Source organism: Haliotis rubra, unplaced genomic scaffold, assembly GCF_003918875.1.
Source record: "Haliotis rubra isolate DU_JTF1 unplaced genomic scaffold, ASM391887v1 Scf88, whole genome shotgun sequence".
Lineage (NCBI taxonomy): Eukaryota > Metazoa > Mollusca > Gastropoda > Lepetellida > Haliotidae > Haliotis > Haliotis rubra.
In genome coordinates, this window is record NW_025767612.1 from 895,217 (window position 1) to 915,709 (window position 20,493).

At 39.7% G+C, this 20,493-nt stretch overlaps 1 protein-coding gene across 2 annotated transcripts; it reads left to right on the top strand.

Annotated features, from left to right (window-relative positions):
- Positions 1-8,224: 8,224 nt before the first annotated feature.
- LOC124263357 (organic cation transporter protein-like) lies at positions 8,225-20,491 on the top strand. 2 transcript variants are annotated; one of them, XM_046697953.1, is made up of 11 exons: positions 8,225-8,683; positions 11,599-11,827; positions 12,720-12,823; positions 13,229-13,383; positions 14,373-14,541; positions 15,466-15,681; positions 16,231-16,460; positions 17,703-17,884; positions 18,328-18,504; positions 19,513-19,553; positions 20,085-20,491. In XM_046697953.1, exons 1-11 carry the CDS (start codon positions 8,535-8,537, stop codon positions 20,149-20,151), a joined length of 1,719 nt encoding a protein of 572 aa, XP_046553909.1. In that variant the 5' UTR covers positions 8,225-8,534; the 3' UTR covers positions 20,152-20,491. The 2 variants fall into 2 exon arrangements, with proteins under 2 accessions (XP_046553909.1, XP_046553907.1); XM_046697951.1 differs by having other exon boundaries at positions 18,353-18,504.
- Positions 20,492-20,493: the final 2 nt, after the last annotated feature.

A 20,493-nucleotide genomic window follows, 5' to 3' on the forward strand; every position in this document is an offset into this window, starting at 1 on the left:
ATATGCATGGTATTGAAAGGCAAAAGCGTTGTTGTCGAAATATGATTATAAATTAGTTGACTTAAAAACAAGAAAAACATTATTACAACACATACAGTTTGCAAACTAAGGTAAAGTGCTTTAAGACCGTGACGAGCGACCGCTTTAAAAACTAGGCCACCCCACCGCCCCCGGGTAGAAGTATACACAACACAAATATACAGGGATCGTAGACGCTAGTCAGAGTTTGAAGAACTCAGCAATATTCCAGCTATATGGCGGCGATCAATAAATAATTGAGTCTGGACCAGGCAATCAAGTGACCAATAGCATGAGCATCGATCTACGCAATTGGGATACGATGACATGTATCAACCTGAGCACCCGATCCCATTAATCGCCTCTTACGACAAGCATGGGTTGCTGAAGATCATTTCTAACCCGGATCTTCTCGGGTGCCAATAGTAAGGTCACAAGTAACCAGTGAATGCTGGCTCAGTCTCCTCAGCACTACCCTGACCACATCGAAGACACATAATTCAGGCAATGGATGTTGTGAGACCCGAGTACAGCAACGCTCTGCTCCGCCACAGACTGATTTTGTTTTTGAATCTGGACTCCTCCATAAAGTGTCACAAAACAATATTTATGGCAATATATGGTATAAACAAACCTCCAACAGCCTCACTGACCATTTGTTTGGGATGAGTGTCCTAAGTTGTGGAATATTATCGACATTCAAGATCTACTCATGAAATTGTTCTAAATTTGGCATGATGTAATTAAATTCTTTTGTGCTGATACTTTGCACATAAGAAGTTTGGACGCGAGGATCATAAAATGACGAGGGAATCACAAAATAATAGACCATTTGTGTGGGTGGGGTGGGGTGTGGGGATAGTTTCGGTGGGTGTGGGGAGGCTGGGGCTGGGGGCAGGCTGTTGATGAAAATAAAACAAAAATAAAAATAAAATATTTTAAATATTAAGGCTAATCAAATACTCATTTAAGATATCTTAATTCGCGGACTGGTTTTATTTCAAATATTTAGGTCAATAAAAGACTCATCCTAAATATCTTCATTTGCAGATATCCAGTCTCCTCACAAAATTCCAGCAATCCCCTGCAGTCTAGCATGCAATTCCTGAAAAAGTAAAAAATGTTTACGTTAGCCACATTACTATGTGAACTACCGGGCAAAAACAAGTTATCACATTTTAAAGTAACTGTTAAGGCAAATAGATATGAACCCGAGTAGAAAGCATTCATCAAAACGCCAAAACACGGCCCCTATAACAACGCAGCTGTCCGAAAACTTCGAACGTGAAAAACGTAATTGTATGACATTGGTCCAAATGCACGTGCATCGTGCATGATTGTGGGATAAATACCGACAGATGTGAGAGTATGCAGTAATTATAACTACCACGACTATGCCAATACTTACGCAACGCTATGAGACATGGCGATCGGCATGGCCAATATGTGGGCTTCATAACGTCAGCTGTAGCCAGGCCGGCATCATCAAATTGATGAACAACTACCAGCAAACAGGCCAGACCCAAGACCGTCCAGGATCGTGAAGAACACTACATCCGGCAGATCCACCTCCGGAACAGATTCGTGAACACGCCATCAGCAGAGGACCACTACATCCGGCAGATCCACCTCCGGAACAGATTCGTGAACACGCCATCAGCAGAGGACCACTACATCCGGCAGATCCACCTCCGGAACAGATTCGTGAACACGCCATCAGCAGAGGACTACTACATCCGGCAGATCCACCTCCGGAACAGATTCGTCTTCTTGGTATGCCTGGAATACGAACCTACAGGCCCTTCTGTGGAATGGCATCTACCCGTCTACACCGTCAACGTAGACAATGGGCACGAACTCTACACGAACTGTACAGTGGGTGGCAGCGATGTGATTGGGATTCCTCTTTACAGATGAAAGTCGGTTCAGTCAGAAACGATAGCAGAGTTTTTCGACATAGAGTAGAGAGACTCCATTAAAGAAGTTCATCCGATCGTTGGAGGAGGCGCCATGGTATGGAGCGGTATTTGTTGCCAGAGAACAACAAAACTGGTCATAATCCGAGGAAATCTGAAAGCCCAGCGATACAAGAATGAAGTGTTGAGACCTTTGGAAGTGCCCTTCATTCCACAACAGCCAAGAGGAGTCATTCTGCAGCACGACAACGCAAGGCCTCACACCGCCAGAACACCTGCACAGCGTTAACGTTGGCCAGTGTGTAGCACCTCCACCGAACCGACAGGAACCTGAACAGACTCTTGGACTTATGGAACAGGATTCCTGTTGACTTCATCCGCCGACTGGTCACACTCGCTATTGATGACGTGTCCCTTGACTCATGTCTCATTATGTGACTCTTTATGCACATTTTGAATGAACTCTGATTTGTGTAATTTTGAATTTTGACCCCTTGACTCTTTCTTAATGAATTGCGGCAAATACAAGACGACCAGCATTACAATGTATTTTCAGTCAAATTGTTGGAAATTTCTGTTTGTAAAACAATTATCATACATCTGACAAACGTCTTTATTTCTAGTTTTTGGTCAAGTGATGTCGGTGATAACTTTCTTTTGCCCGGTAGTTTATTCACCAGCTGCCATACCATGAATATATATGAATTACAAATCCAGATGGAATCATTGATGGGTACCAACGTGTGAACGTTCAGCTTCATTGCTCTGTTGGTTCACTACATTATGTTGCTTTTTGAGAGGATCTAAAAGCTTTGTTACGGTCGAACAGATGCATCTTTAAAATGTCGCAAAAGCGGAATATGAGTTCGTGCACGTGTGTGAAGTTTGATTGTAACGACGTTTCAATGAGTGTTCGGTCGTTGAAATTTAATTTGTGGGTCTGTTTTGGTTTCACATTCTCCTGTTTTACAGAGCAGGAAACTCTTCTTCTTTGTAGCTTTTAAACGTGATTCGGTTCTTTAATTGAATGGACATTAATCTCTAAGATAACAGTCATTTATACCTTGAGGGAAGTGCATCAGTCCAACTCAAAACGGTCCACGACATGTGATTCAGTTCTATAATGCACCTGCTAGACATAAGGACACACAGCTTGATATCACTTCATATCACGCACTAAATCATCTGTAAAACTAGAGATAAGGGAAGGCCACTTTCTGTGGTTAAATCTCTCAATCCACTGTCCACTATCATCCATATTGTTTCTTGACATCAAGATCTATCACTGTAGGTGAACAATTGATTTGCCATTGCATGTGTTTGGGACGGATGCCCACCGGTGGTGCAACATACGCTCATAGGTTTTCGTGAACACTTGTTATCATAAAGATTTGGTAGTGATTCATAACCATATTATGTGGTCAAGTAGTAAATTCCCTTCCGTTGGATATCCACGTGAACTAAACACAAGAGACACCGATAGAGAGACACATCCACAAGACTGGATGACAAGAGTGAGTGAGTGAGTTTAGCTTTACGCCGCTTATAGCAATAATTCAGCAATATCACGGCGGTGGACACCAGAAAATGGGCTTCACACAATGTACCCACGTGGGGAATCGAACCCGGGTCTTATGCGTGAAGGGCAAAACACTTTAACCACTAGGTTACCCCACCGCCCCTGGATGACAAGAAGATATTCTACACGTTGTCATTTTCCCATTATATCGACAGATATTCCAACAATTACGATCTGTGGTGTCTCATTCACAACTTTTACAGTACAAACCATTAAACTGTTTCCACAAAGATTTTCAACCATATCTTACAATTATTTGCCCAAAGTTCGTTTAAGTAGGGTTCCACGCCTATTTGATATTTCAAACATAAATTCTAGACATAAGGAAAACAGTTCCAAAACAGTCACAAAATGTCGTGTGATGCAGTACCCCTTTTCAGCTTATACCGCGAGATAAATACGCGTTCGTTATGTCCTGTACAGTCGACTCTTGTTTTCTGAATTGATTTGTTATGTATAATCTTAGGCAACAGTTTTGTCGTCTTTAGTCAACTTTCTTTCCTTTGGTTTGTGGAAGCATCCATGTCCTCTTATTCATGTTGTGATGTCAACCATGACTCTCCCATCATGGATTCAACACTTTGAGCAGAAATCTAATTCATTAGTTAGTACCAGCTTGCTGCTTCCAACGATCCCCGTTATCGTGGCCTGGTTACTAGTAGCGCATGTTTCAAACAGATGTACATATTGTTGGCATATTGTCATGCGATGGACAAATTGCTTTTAATTGTTTTTGAAGTAATGACAGCATTTTATTCGACGCCTTTTCTAACAGTACTGCTGAAACTGTTGATGCGGGCTGAAGCATAAACGTCCGTACACCCAATGTCAGCTGACCCTTGAAGCAGCGTCAGACGAGCCTTACAGCAATACTTTAATGCCATATGGATGTAATGACAAAAGAACAGACGTTGGCAGTCTGTTTAACAGGAGAACTGGTAACGTCCATGTATTTAGTTTGTTTCCAACATCCAAAAGGCTTCGACGGATCCATGGTCAGAGTAACGACCTAAATATCGTTAATTTCCTCCTACCAAATGGAATTACAACTTTAAAATCAATATGTTTGCTGTCGAAGCTTGTGCCAAAACGGGGCCAAACGAGAAGAGGAACCTGTAGAATGTCTTTCAGACTGAGTTAAGACAATGCGTGATGCTGCCAATGGTAGAATCATGTATAAATCTGAAAAAGAAGACACAGAATTGGAATAAACCTATTCTGTCCCAGCCAGCTATCATTCAAAGTGAGGAAGAAATCTGCCAAAACTATTCATCGGGACTATAAACCATTGGCTTGGCCCTTAAACATTTAGACATGCCCATTCCTTTTTTGTACTGGATTCCAAAGCCACATAAAACTCCGTTCAAAGAGAAATATTTTACTGGGTCCGGCAAATGTACCACCGAAACCCTGACACAGAGATTCACCATAATCCATTATATTATCAAGGAAGGACTGTATCGATATTCACAGAAAGTATTTGGGAAAAGACGATATAATACCATGTGGATTATCAAAATCGAAGGATTTAACATTTTACAATCTCAGAAACGGACCGAGTTCCGTTCTGTCAGAACATTTGATTTGTTCAAAGATGTATAACACTGTCCCACATTGAAAACGTAAGGAAAAAGTGAATTCTTTGATCCATGGGGCTGTTGTAAATGAATGTGATGAACATAGATATACTTACATATCTTTCTTCTGAGGTTCAGGACAATATGTCAAAAATGAAAGCAAATATCATTTGAGGTGTAGCGAGAAAACAATATGTGAAATGCTGCACTTTCTCATTGATAACATCAATGCAACATTTGGGGCTAAAACATTTCGACAAGAGGTAGGCATTCCCATGGGTACCAATTGTCCTCCCTCCTTGTGTGAATCACAGCTTCTGCTCGAGTTGGCAAAATCAAAACGAGATAAGATCGTTCAATAATCATCAAATAGGGAATTAATTCCCTTCCACAGATTTACCCTCCTGAAGTTGAAATTAAAGGCCGGGGTTCAAACCTATACGCAAATGGGGTTGTCTTGTTGCCTTGTCCAAGCTGTCTTTTAGTGCAAAGCAAAACAGGATTCAGGTACATTCCATGAAATATCACAAAATTTACTTACGGGTTCATGATGTAATTAAGCCATAGTATAAAGAAGTATGTTATGAAGACTATGCAAAAGGCATTGATGCAGAGACTCTACAAAACATACATTTTCAAATTATATATTTATCTTTTGAAATCCAGATTTGACTTTCCCACTGTATCAATCAGGTGGCCAGAGGAGGTGCGTTTCCATAGCAACAAGTCTGCTAGTGGAGCAACAGTTCATAGGAAGGCAGTGAAAATGACGTCCAATGTCATTCCATATTTTGTCTTTTTACCATGCTTTCCTATTCTTTCAGGTAATCAATTGACTAGACCTTCATATGTCACCCGTGAAGGCCCGGGTTAGAATGAACCTTCAGAAACCAATGCTCGCTGGCTTGGTTGCCACATGTCATCGGTTCCCGGTGGCGCAGATCGATGTTCATGCTGTTGATCACTGGACTGTCTGGCTTAGACTCGATTATTTACAGACCGCCGCCATATAGCTGGAATATTGCTGAGTGCGGCGTAAAATTAAACTCACTTATTCATGCTAAGTTTATGACGAGTGCCACCGGTGGGGACACGATACGCTCACCTTCTCGAGAACACCTGGTATCATCACTATTTGATTGTGATTCATAAACACATGCTCTGTCATCGTATCGCATGGTGTCAATCACTAGATTGTCTGGTCCAGACTGGATTGTTTATAAACCACATCGTACAGCTGAAATACTGCTGAAACAAATACATACTCATAATATAGTTAGAACTGTACAATCGATTCTGCTTTTAGATCTGGATGTGGAGAGGGTTTAGTAGGTTCTGTTTACATCCACTAGTCGACTAACCACGCTTTCCATTATCATTCAGGTGGTTCTTCGTTATGTGAACAACTTTTGTGTTCAAAAGTTCTTCTATCACGGTTACTTTCATGTATATGTGGGTTTCCAATTTTGAAGCATCACTGCTATTTCCTATTTGACGTGCACCTACGGTCGCGTGTTTGTTCAAGTGACCAATTGACTTGCCCATGCATGTGTTTCTGACGGATGTCACCTTCCACAAATGTCTGGTATCATCACTTTTTGATAATGATAAACACTGCCTACAGACAGTGAGTTTAGTTTTACGCCGCACTCAGCAATATTCCAGCTATATGGTGGCGGTCTGTAAGTAATCGAGTCTGGACCAGACCATACAGTGATCAGCAGCACGAGCATCAATCTGCGCAATTGGGATACGATGACATGTGTCAACCAAGTAATCGAGCCTGACCACCCGATTCCGTAAGTCGCCTCTTACGACAAGCATGGGTGATTGAAGATCAATTCTAACCCGGGTCTTCACGGTCCCCGATGCCTACATACATGACATAGCCGATATGGTACAATTGACCCGTGGAAGAAAGGGGTTTGTCGGTTTTGTTTACACACGAATGATACATGTATATGCATACAGATATACACCTTGATAAACTTGGTTTATATGCAGGCGTTTTAATACAACGGGGCTGTTTTCGACCCGCGGAAGTCTCATAATAGGGGACTACTAAATAATTTTGGCTTTAATATTTGAGATACAATGTCATTTTCAGTCGAAGACATGCCAAACACATCACGCTTAAGACCGGGTTCGATTCCCCATATGGGTACACTGCGTGAAGCCCATTTCTGTTGTCCCCCGCCGTGTTATTGCTGGAATATTGCTAAAAGCGGCGTAAATCCATACTCACTCACTCACTTTAAAATCTAATCAAAGTGTAATATTTTCAATATTCATGTTACCATAAAAAAACAAACCATAAAAAACAAAACACACACCTCAAATATTTTACATATATGGCTGTGCTTACCTCCCAAAGAACTGGAATAGTATAAGACGGTAGACAACATGGTAAATGTCACCAGACACAACAACAAATGCTAACTGAAGACCATTTCTAAATTAACGATAAAAATATTACCAGTTCTGCACACTTCTGAGATTAACATGTTTACTACGTCAATTTTTCAAATAATTACAGTAGGATTTAGCACTAAAGTCTCTGTACGCTTATGGTACCTTTGCGTCCGGCACGTGCATAGGGAGTCGTCCTACGGGTGACATCTTCATCTTGTCGTATCCACGCTCTTTTGGCCATGTCGACAAGGTATATTGTTCACATGCAAGTACGAACTGCTTGATTCATGGCCGCTGCAAAGATCCACTATCATTCAATAAGGTTTACCATTGCAGTATAGTCTGATATTTTACTTAAAATTGTAATATTCTAGATGTAATTACTGTGAGTATTAAAACGTTATAACACTGTCAGACAACATGTATTTTTGTTTCATTTGTGCTTAAATACTTGTCATGATAAAATAGTTCGATTACAGATAGAAGATGTCGAATTATGCTTATTCTAACAAAATCTGCAAAAATTATGCTCCCAGGTAGTATCAACTGACTGTTTTTGTCAGATCAACAGCTGTGGTCGATTACATGGGTTTGTTTTGCAAACGTGAGAAATTAATGTAGAGGAAATTTTGTAAATTAAATATACAAAAAGAAACGTAATGGCAAATGGCATAAATATCGTTACGCTTTCAAGTTTGAATACATATGGTAAACAGTAACAGTCTCTGCCAGATCAACTGGCAGCAGCCTCCGGGATATGTTCACGGATGCGTGCTGCAGGCATCTCTTGCAGTCAGCCATAACAATGACAATATTTTCATGTGAAGCACTTTCAGGAACTGATACGGGGACAAGCGAAATTTTTATGAAACTCAATTACCTCACTGTTGTTGACAAAAGTGACGCATGAGTCATGTCCAGGTGAAATGAACGAAGAACTGTCCTAAGAATCGAAAGGTTAGTTGTGATTTCAGACCATATAGATTGATATAACGTATACAGGGAACGCGGTGCTATCGGTGATATGTAAAGATGAGGCTGAGTTTCGACGATGTTCTGCGGCTCCTGGGGGAGTTTGGACGCTACCAGAGATGGATCTCCCTTTTCCTGTCTCTCTCTGGCATCACCTTTGGCATCAGGATGATGATCAGTGTGTTCCTGCTGAACATACCTGGACACAGGTGAGTGGTTCAAATATCGACTGAATACATGTAAAATTGACAAAGGGAGATTTTTCTTGTCTGGGATTCCTAGACAAAAACAGTAGTGTGGCTTTCCGTCACTACATTGGTAGAAGGGGATATCCCTTCATTCTTTGTACATTGGGCAAAACATACAAAAATAGCACTTTAAACCTGTTTTCCTTCCTTCTTTGTACATTGGTGCAAGGAACGTATATAAAATAGCACTTTAAACTGTTTTCCTTAACTTCTTTGTACATTTTGCAAGGGAATATAAAAATAACACTTTTAAACTTCTTTCCTTCATTTCTTTGTACATTGGTGCAAGGAACGTATAAAAATAACACTTGAAACCTGTTTTCCTTTTCACTTCTTTTAAACATTGGTGCAAGGGACATACAAAAATATCACTTTAAGTTGTCTTTCCTTCACTTCTTTTTACATTGGTAGAAGGGGGATATATAAATAACACTTTTAAACTGACATCCCTTCATTTCTTTTGTACATTGGTGCAAGGAACATATAAAAATAACACTTTAAACCTGTTTTCCTTTCACTTCTTTGTACATTGGTGCAAGGGACATATAAAAATAACTCTTAAAGCTGTCTTTCCTTCATTACTTTGTACATTGGTGCAAGGAACGTATAAAAATAACACTTGAAGCCTGTTTTCCTTTACTTCTTTTAAACATTGGTGCAAGGGACATACAAAAATATCACTTTAAGTTGTCTTTCCTTCACTTCTTTTTACATTGGTAAAAGGGAGATATATAAATAACACTTTTAAACTGACATCCCTTCATTTCTTTGTACATTGGTGCAAGGAACGTATAAAAATAGCACTTTAAACCTGTTTTCCTTCACTTCTTTGTACATTGGTGCAAGGGACATATAAAAATAACTCTTAAAGCTGTCTTTCCTTCATTACTTTGTACATTGGTGCAAGGAACGTATAAAAATATCACTTGAAGCCTGTTTTCCTTTACTTCTTTTAAACATTGGTGCAAGGGACATACAAAAATATCACCCTAAGTTGTCTTTCCTTCACTTCTTTTTACATTGGTAAAAGGGAGATATATAAATAACGCTTTTAAACTGACATCCCTTCATTTCTTTGTACATTGGTGCAAGGAACGTATAAAAATAACACTTTAAACCTGTTTTCCTTCACTTCTTTGTACATTGTTGCAAGGGACATATAAAAATAACACTTGAAGCTGTCTTTCCTTCATTACTTTGTACATTGGTGCAAGGAACGTATAAAAATATCACTTGAAGCCTGTTTTCCTTTACTTCTTTTAAAAATTGGTGCAAGGGACATACAAAAATATCACTTTAAGTTGTCTTTCCTTCACTTCTTTTTACATTGGTAAAAGGGAGATATATAAATAACGCTTTTAAACTGACATCCCTCATTTCTTTGTACATTGGTGCAAGGAACGTATAAAAATAACACTTTAAACCTGTTTTCCTTCACTTCTTTGTACATTGTTGCAAGGGACATATAAAAATAACACTTAAAGCTGTCTTTCCTTCATTACTTTGTACATTGGTGCAAGGAACGTATAAAAATAACACTTGAAGCCTGTTTTCCTTTACTTCTTTTAAACATTGGTGCAAGGGACATACAAAAATATCACTTTAAGTTGTCTTTCCTTCACTTCTTTTTACATTGGTACAAGGGAGATATATAAATAACACTTTTAAACTGACATCCCTTAATTTCTTTATACATTGGTGCAAGGGACATATAAAATAACACTTTAAACCGGTTTTATTTCACTTCTTTTTACATTGGTGCAAGGGACATACAAAAATAACACTTTAAACCGATTTTCTTTCACTTCTTTTAAACATTGGTGCAAGGGACATACATAAATATCACTTTAAGTTGTCTTTCCTTCACTTCTTTTTACATTGGTACAAGGGAGATATATAAATAACACTTTTAAACTGACATCCCTTAATTTCTTTGTACATTGGTGCAAGGAACGTATAAAAATAACACTTTAAACCTGTTTTCCTTCACTTCTTTTGTACATTGTTGCAAGGGACATATAAAAATAACACTTTAAACCAGTTTTCTTTCACTTCTTTTAAACATTGGTGCAAGGGACATACAAAAATATCACTTTAAGTTGTCTTTCCTTCACTTCTTTTTACATTGGTAAAAGGGAGATATATAAATAACTCTTTTAAACTGACATCCCTTAATTTCTTTGTACATTGGTGCAAGGAACGTATAAAAATAACACTTTAAACCTGTTTTCCTTCACTGTCTTTGTACATTGTTGCAAGGGACATATAAGAATGACACTTAAAGCTGTCTTTCCTTCATTATTTGTACATTGATTGCAAGGGAACGTATAAAATAACACTTAAAACCTGCTTTCCTTCACTTCTTTTTAAACATTGGTGCAAGGGACATACAAAAATATCACTTTAAGTTGTCTTTCCTTCACTTCTTTTTACATTGGTACAAGGGAGATATATAAATAACACTTTGAAACTGACATTCCTTAATTTCTTTGTACATTGGTGCAAGGGGAACGTATAAAAATTAAACATTGGTAAAGGGCTCACTTTTCCTTCATTATTTTTGTACATTGGTTGCAAGGAACGTATAAAAATAACACTTTAAACCTGTTTTCCTTCACTTCTTTGTACATTGTTGCAAGGGACATATAAAAATAACACTTAAAGCTGTCTTTCCTTCATTCATTTGTACATTCTTGCAAGGGAAATATAAAACAAACACTTTAAACTGACTTGACTTTTCCTTACATTGGTGCAAGGGACGTATAAACATAACAGTTTAAGCTGACTTTCCTTCACTTCTTTTCACATTGGTGCAAGGGAAAAATGAAACAAACCGGGATCGGAATCGAACTCACCTCATGTCTATTGTCCTACAGGTGCGCCATCCCTGGCTACGACAACGACACCTACGATGTACAGTCTGCCGATCACGCCCGGCTTATCAACGTCACCATCCCCTACGTCAAAAGGGACGGCAAACTGCAGCTCGACAACTGTCACATCTACTTTGACGTTGGCATCAATGACCTAGCAAACCGTACAGTAGTTCCCTGTACAAAGTGGGTGTACGACAAGTCTGTGTTCGAGTCCACGGTGTCATCAGAGGTTAAGTTTATCCATCATTACAGCTTTATGGCCTGATTGCGCAGAATATAATTTACACCCTGTTAATAGCAAAAAGCAAATAAAAAGAACATTAGCAATTTGTTTGACACATCTTAACTTGTCTCATTTCGGCTGTTGTTTATAATTACTCCTTTTTGTCTCATCGTGGGAGCGCTAGTGTAAACTAGTTGTTAAATATATACTATCAATGTCAGAGCACAAGCATTCTCGACCTACAAGCTGGTCTCATCTACTTTTCAAGAGGGCCGCCTCCGTGGTGTAGTGGTTAGAGCGTCCGCCTGGAGAGCGGAAGGTCGCGGGTTCGATCCCCGACCGCGTCATACCAAAAGACGTTCAAATATGGTACCTGTTGGTCCCTGCCTGGCGCTCGGCATTAATGGGTACAACAAGGACTGGTCGGCTCGGAGTCAGTATACTGTGTCTGAGTTGGGTATTCATGCTTCACTGCGGCATGATATCTCAGTGAGCTAGCACTATAAAACCAGCTTAAGTCTGGGCTAGTACAAGCAGCCACACATACATATACACACGCATGCACGTCGTCATATGAGCGAAATATTCTCAAGCACGACGTTAAACCCAATTTCACCTCGCCTCACTTTTCAAAAGTGAATTCATGTGGTTCATTCTGAAATGATATAGGCTTGATCAAACCTTTGGAAAGCCTTTCCATATTTAACATGCATACTCATCCGTAACATATTATGTACAGAGAATCGTTTTTATCCAACTCGCTTCACTACAATTAAATGGAATCGTATATTTCGAATTAATGTGCGTTTAGTATGTCTTTCTCTACTATTACATACCCACATATTAATTGAGTCATATTCATTCATTCATTCATTCATGGCGTTATTTGTATATTCAGTTGAATTTTGTGTGTGACAACGCAATACTGGCAACACATTCAAAGGTGATCTACATGGGAGGATGCTTCTTGGGATCCTTCGCAGCCGGAACCCTAGGGGACAGGTGTGTGGTGATCATATGAAATAGACTTTAAACTTGTTTTGTTAGATTAACAACTGATACAAGATCTATTGCTTACATATAAATATTGAACGCACTTCTTTTAAGAATCTTTTTGAATATCCGGTGTAGTCCAGTTTCTGAAGTAATGACTCTTGATGGAGATATTATACATCTGCCTTATGCACAAGTGCAAGTCCCACAATTATATATATTTTTGGTTTATATCACATTGAGGTTGAACCTTTCAAGATCGTTTTCATGTAATATGTGCCGTTAAATAGAAGTGTAAATAACTTGAGGCACCAGTCAAGTCACAGATACTGATTTTTAATCACCTTCAGTTATAAATAATTTTATCGTAGTTTTCAAGACACAGTGACACAACCTTTTATACCGTTTCCCAAGGATCGGTCGGAAGAAGGCTCTTTACCTCTGTCTCCTGGTTCTCATCGCCGGCGGCATCCTCCTCAACTGGTCCAGCAACTTCGTCATGTTCGCCATCCTGCGCTTCATCAACGGTGCCTCTGCGGTCGGGGTCTTTGTTTCGTGCTTTGTAATTGGTAAAATGACGTTCATGACTTATTTGGAGATTTTACCTTTGCTTGTCCTTTTCCGGGTTAGAATTGGTCTTCATCAATCCCCATGCTTGTCGTAAGAGGCGACTAACGGGATCCGGTGGTCAGGTTCGCTGACTTGGTGTACACATGTCATCGTATTGCGTAGAGCGGTGTTCATGCTGTTGATCACTGGATTGTCTGGTCCAGACTCGATTATTTACAGACCGCCGCCATATAGCTGAGATATTGCTTGGTGCGGCGTTAAACAAGAAGCTAACAAACCAAACTTGTATTATTGTTGTTAAATCGTCTGACCAAGACAGGAACCATGCTGAAAATATGTAAGAAACAGTGTCTCGATACTGCAGTTCACTTGGGTATAAAATGTCACCAAAGCCTATTCTCAAACGACCAGCATTGATATTAAAGCATGTTTTCCATAATTATATACTGGTTTCTTACAAGCAAAATTTGATGTCACGTAGCTGAGTATTATAAAAGTCATATTCACATCTATTTATGGGAAATAAATACTTTCTACAGATAGCTCGATGTCCATCTAAAGAAGCTTAATAACCAACTGTTCATAACTACCAATAACATTTAAGTTGGATTGGAAACCAACTGAAAGTGTTGCCATAAATTAGTATTCTCATTAGCTTCCCCATCTGAAGATATATATACAACAAAATTCTTCGTGGCCATGCTGAAGAAGTAAATGTGAGGATAATGTCATACTATGCCAATAACCTTCCGTAGCCGCCAAAAGAAAATTGGTGGCAGATAAGAATGCGAACAAAACCTTAATAATGTTATTCGTCAGTCGATGGAGGAAGAAGTCATAAAAAAGTCCATATGTGTATACGTAAAAACATTTTTAAAGATCGGTTTTACGACTTCAAACAGATATATTGTAAATGTTTACTAATATTTGTGATCAATTGTTCGTAATAAACCCAAAATACACTCTAACACTGTTTCATACAATTCAGGTATTGAAATAACCGGTCCTACAAAACGTGTTTATTTTGGAGTGATGCTGGAGACATTCTTCGCCATTGGTATGGTGGTGTTGTCCGGACTGGGTTACTTCATCCGGGACTGGCACACGCTGGAGCTGGCCACGGCCGTCCCTGTTGCAGCGTGTCTTGTGTACTGGTGGTCAGTTCACAAGCCGTCGTGTCTTTGCGAAGATTAAAGATTAAAAACAAAATGTTTTTGAGATGACCCCCGACCCTATACACCCTGACACCATAATGTATTGTACTGTGATGCATTTTGAGTCGGGGGTCATCTCAAATTAAAAAAAAAATAACATCTTTAATCCTCGCAAAGACACGAGGGCCTTTGGGTCAGTTGTGAATCCCGTTATTCTAAATATGCGCAGTTTATATCTGCTTATTATCCAAATTCCACAGAGAGTGAGTGAGTATGGTTTTACGCCGCTTTTGGCAATATTCCAGCAATATCGGGAGGCACCCTAATGGGTTTCACACCATTTCACAGAGAAAGGATGTTATTTTGATTATTAATGCGCTATTTATACCTATTTATCATCCAAATTCCATGAGAAAGGGTTTGTTTTAATCATGAATGCGCAATGCATTCAGATGTATCATCCAGATTGCACAGAAAGAGGATATTCCTTCTCAACGGCTTCTTGCTTGTGCTGGAATTTGGAATCTATAGTGGTTTTACCTGGCTTTTTCATTTTCAATGAGTGAGTGAGATTTACGCCATATTTTAGTCATATTATAGCAAGGAAATCATATCACAGCGAGGATACCAAAATTGGCCTTTGCGCAATGTACCTTGGGAATCGAACCCGGGCCTTCGCCTAAACGATCCAGCACGTTTAGCACTAGGCTTCCCCATCGTCCATTGCACGTTAGACGTTTCTCATTTCCCATTTCCTGACATTAATCAGTTAATGTTATTATATATACTATAGTATCAACAACTTCTTCATTTTTACTAGTACAAAATTAAAAATATATCCTGTCACGGAAAACGCATTCATTCAAATTTATTCCATCATTTCTATTATTTTGCTTAAAACTTCAGAGGACAACATATGGTTTACAGGATCCTTCCAGAATCTCCAAGATGGCTGCTGAAGCAGGGCCGGCAGCAGGAAGCGGAAGTGATCATGCGGCGCATGGCTGATGTGAATCAAGTCACGTTGCCTGCCAACCTGTCACAACACGTGACAGAGACTGACGACAAGCCTAAGGGCAGCTTCTTGGATCTGTTCACGACTCCAGTCATGTGTACACGAACACTCATCATATTCTTTAACTGGTAAGGTTTTTGGCACAAGGGCTATTCCTACCTAGAATAGTAAATTAAATTATTTGGTTTAGTTGGTTAGGTTCAGTCACTTCGTAGATTTTGACGGCGGTCGTCATATCGCCGGACCATCTGGATGACGGCGGTTGGTAAATAATCGAGACTGGATCAGACAATCCAGTGACTAATAACATACGGATAGATCAATTGGGATACGATGACATATGTAAAATAAGTCAGCGAGCCTGACCATGCGAACCGTTAGTTGCTTCTTATGACAAGCATTTGTCGGGAAAGATCCATTCTAACCGTCGTCGTTAAGATCGCTGGACGGTCTGTTTCCAATTGGGCCATTTGGACAATCGGACAGAGCTGGAGCAGAGTCCATAGTTAAACAACAAAGAAACAAAAAGATCTGTTTCGAAACTACTTCACCAAGGAGATTCATCATCCAGAAGTTTCAGATTTAGGTTTGAGATCAGTGTTGTGTGTAATCTAGTTGGTTGTCAATACTATGCAACATATAGGTTTGTGTCCAGCGGTGTGTCCTTTGTGTTTCAGGCTGGTGGTCAGCATGGGGTACTATGGCCTGTCCCTCCACTCAGACAACCTGGGAGCAGGCAGCCTCCACCTCAACTTCCTGCTGGTGGGGCTGGTGGAGTTCCCGGCGTTCGTCCTCGTCATAACACTGCTCAACAAACTGGGCAGGAAGACCATGTACTGTGCATCACTGTTCACAATGGGAGTGTCCTGCATCCTCACCATTTTCCCCATCCTCTATGCAGACCAGCGTGAGTATTCACATCCAACCACACTCATACCTGAAAGTGAACAACGCTATTTGAAGCAAGATCGTTTACTCTGCGTTTTAGGACACATTCATTCATTCAGGTCATGTCACAGGATCTTTATAATCAGCCAATCGGCGCTGACAGTTCTACATTGCTGATACGGGTAAGCAAAACCATAACTCGTGATGAGGCAGCAACTGAGTCCATTTTATCAGTCAGTTCTAATTTTCGGACAATTTTCTCTGTAGGAGAAACAATATACGTAATGACACTACTTCGAGTGAATGAGTGAGTGAGGTTTGAACGCCGCTTTTAGCATTTTTCCAGCAATAACACAGTGGGGGGCACCAGAAATGGGCTTTACACATTGTACCCATGTCTTCTGTGTAACGAGCAAACGCTTTAACCACTTGGCTACTCCTCCGCCCACTACTTCGAGACTTCCAAACCTTAGTCCAACTTAGTTTCAAAGTAATTTTTAAAAGTCAACTTGCGTTGGAATGCAGTGAAAGGAGCGTCAATCGGTCGCACCAACTACAAGTCGATATTTGCACCGTTCAGCTGAAGATAAGATAAAAATTTACTTCAAATTGGTATATCTGTATTCGTATCAGAAAAAGGTACTTTGTAGAAACGTCTATCCTAAACAAAAAATCTTAATAAGTATAACTAAACTGATAAAAATAAATTTACATATTCTGGCACTCAGGCATAATATAACATGTTAGAACAGAAAGTAGCTAATCAGTGCCACCACAGCTGCAGATTTAATAACCAACTGTATTTGATACATGAAAGAGCTTAAATTAAAACAGTAGATCTGCTACCAACACGAAGGGTTCTTCTGACTGTGTACATGTAAAATATCAATCAAGTGACATATATTGTTTGTGTGGCTTTCTACATAGGATTATATAATCATTTCATTTTTTATTCATAGTTTAAAATATCTTTAATATTTATGTGTATTCGTGCATGTATTAAACGCATGGAGACATGATCAGAATACCTAATATGATAATCAGATTTAGAACAGTTCATGCTATTTGCATATCCGTTTTACCAAAGGCACTGTAGTGCACTTGCATTCGTAGGTAAATGTTTGCATAAATATTGATAGTTACCCGATAAATAGTAAATACGATTGTTTGTTGTTTGAAAGTGCAAAATACAGATGTCTAAAGACAAATACCATCAACTGTATTTGGCATTTTTTTCTTATGAGAAAAATTTCCTCTTCAGCATTACAGTGGGTCACTGTTCTACTGGCTATGATTGGAAAGCTTGGATCCACGGGAGGCTTTCTAATCATGTACGTCTTCTCCTCGGAGCTGTTCCCCACAGTCATCCGTCACTCCGCCACTGGTGCCGGGTCCTCTTGTGCACGGCTAGGGGCCATGATCGCCCCTTATGTTGTTGACTTGGTAACGAGATATTTTTCTTTGAGAGGTATTTTAGAAATTGGAGATGAAAATAAAGATAAAGGAAACCCACGTTCTGTTGATAATCAGCTCCTTTATTGCAATGCGTGCGGTGTTTCCGATACTAACACCGCTATCAAGCATGTGTGAAACATGTCATCACATCACATGCTTGATAGCGGTGTTAGTATCTATACCGAAACGTCGCACTCATTGCAATAAAGGTGCTGACTATCCATAGAACTTGGATTTCCTTCACGAAATATATTATTGATTATTTGGGGAGTTTCGTCTTTAGGATTGGTAAAGTCTTGCTACAATTACTTTGTGTTCTTGAATTAAATCTAAGTTTGAGATGTGATTGTGTTGGAATATGTTGTATTTAGTGATTAAGGGGTGGAGAGACACAGCATTAAATCAAATTCATTGTTTTCCAATTGACACAGGACATACCTGACTTTTCTTACAAAGGGCAAGTTTGTCGACGGGGACTTCGGCCGCGCCCTGCCTCTGTTGATGTTTGGCAGTCTGGCTGTCCTGGCAGGTCTGTTTGCCCTCCTGCTGCCAGAAACACTCAACAGAGACCTTCCGGAGACCATCGAGGACGGAATCAATTTCCGGAGGTATACAATATAAGTTCTTAACAGGTCACGAGGGGGGGCATGGGTTGATGTATCCTCCATGTTTGTTTATGTTCCTTGAGCCCGAAGGGCGGGGGGAACATATGCAAACATAGAGGGTACATCAACCCATGGGCCCCGAGGAATCAGTGAACAACGTATTTATCTCAAAGAACACTTCAATGTTAATTTTGAACTGTTTGAAGCACGGGTATTGGATCATAATAAGGAGTACTGGAGTTAGGCAACAGCCCAAACACTACTAATACGAAGTTCCAAACGAATTCCCACAGTCCGGCATTTCCAGCAGGTAACACAGAAAATGTTACTCGTTGTAAGCGGGGTACATTGATTGGCTCAGCCAATCAGAAAACGACATTTATGTGTGAGGTAAGATAATGCACTTCAGGCCTCGTGAAGACTTCTTGGAATCCTTGTTTACATATGAACTGCTTTCCAGAATTTCGATAAACGCTGGGTCTGAACTGATTAAGGTCGCAATGATAACACAGGGACATATGATAGTGAAACCCAAGCTCGGTGGTGCATTAGTTACGTGTATATGTTTTTAACGAGGAATATCAAATTCTTTCTTTGAGGGGCATTTTAGAAGTTGTAAAGAAACCAAGTTCTACGGATGGTCAACTTCTTTATTCCAATGAGTGCGACGTATCGGTGTAGATACGAACACCGTTATCAAGTAAGTGATGATAACCTGCTTGATAACGGTGTTAGCATCTACACTGAAACGTCGCATTCATTGGAATAAAGAAGTTGACTATTCATAGAACTTGGTTTTCCTTAATATGAAATTCCCACTGATAATTCTCATTCTGAATTCATACATATCTGAATGTTATTAATTCTTGATTACAACCTACATAATTACCTTGGAATATGGCATGTCGTGAATGATGATGCCTGAAGTGTTTCTGTACATTCAACGCTGGTATGAAATAATACTATTTTAATATGGAAAAGTCATCAACTGTTCATGTTTACTGTTTACAGACAGCCTTCTCGGCCTACATCTGCAGGGGAAGTTTCGGAAGGTAACTTGTTATGTACAGTGATGCGAGGTGAAATGGGATTTAACGTCGTACTTAAGAATATTTCGCTCATATGACGACGTGCATACGTGTGTATGTGTGGCTGCTTGTACTAACCCAGACTTAAGCTGGTTTTATAGTGCCAGCTCACTGAGATACCATGCCGCAGTGAAGCATGAATACCCCACACAGATACATTATATTGACTCCAAGCCTGCAAGTGCCATTAAAACTGAGCGCCAGTCAGGGACCAACAAGTACCATACTTGAACGTCTTTTGGTATGACACGGTTGGGGATCGAACCCGCGACCTTCCGCTCTCTGGGCGGACGTTCTAACCACTACGCCATGGAGGCAGTCTGTTATGCACAGATTGTTGAGGATGTTTCTAAGAAAGTAAATAGCAAAACAACCGTGAAGGCGTTGGCCAGGCTTCGAATCCACTGCATGTTACAATACTGAATTCGCTGACCGTCGATTTTATTTTCTCACCAGTAACTAGTCAATATATTATGGTATGTTTGTGTTTTTCAGAAAATCAGAAAGGTCTTCCATTACTACTTATCGAAGACTCAAGACAAAGCAAAGACCCAGCAAATGAACCATCTGCAAATTCTACGCTCACTGCCTACGTTTTTTCGTGACTGTAGATAACTGTCTGGGTTTCTCGAAACATCCTCAACTTTGGAAGTCAATATTTGGTTTATAGTTTGGATAGGTTAATTTAGGCATGTTCCCTTCCGTATGGTGGCTGGTAAAACTCAAATTAGCTAGTAGATATACGAACTGCTGCAGTGGGATGGGGGGTTATTTCACAAAAAAGTTTCCAGGATGATTTTTAGACTTTGATTTTCAGTCCATTTTATTCATAATATATAATAGAAATATATCGGACAGGTGTTTCTACTCACTTGGAACAAAATAAAAGATCATTAGTCGTTTG

Bases quoted from the DNA above. Each gene is read 5' to 3' on its own strand.
- LOC124263357 (XM_046697951.1), top strand. From the start codon at position 8,535: ATGAGGCTGAGTTTCGACGATGTTCTGCGGCTCCTGGGGGAGTTTGGA. The intron at 8,684-11,598 runs GTGAGTGGTTCA...ATTGTCCTACAG, and splicing joins CTGAACATACCTGGACACAG to GTGCGCCATCCCTGGCTACG. The intron at 19,554-20,084 runs GTAACTTGTTAT...TGTGTTTTTCAG, and splicing joins TGCAGGGGAAGTTTCGGAAG to AAAATCAGAAAGGTCTTCCA.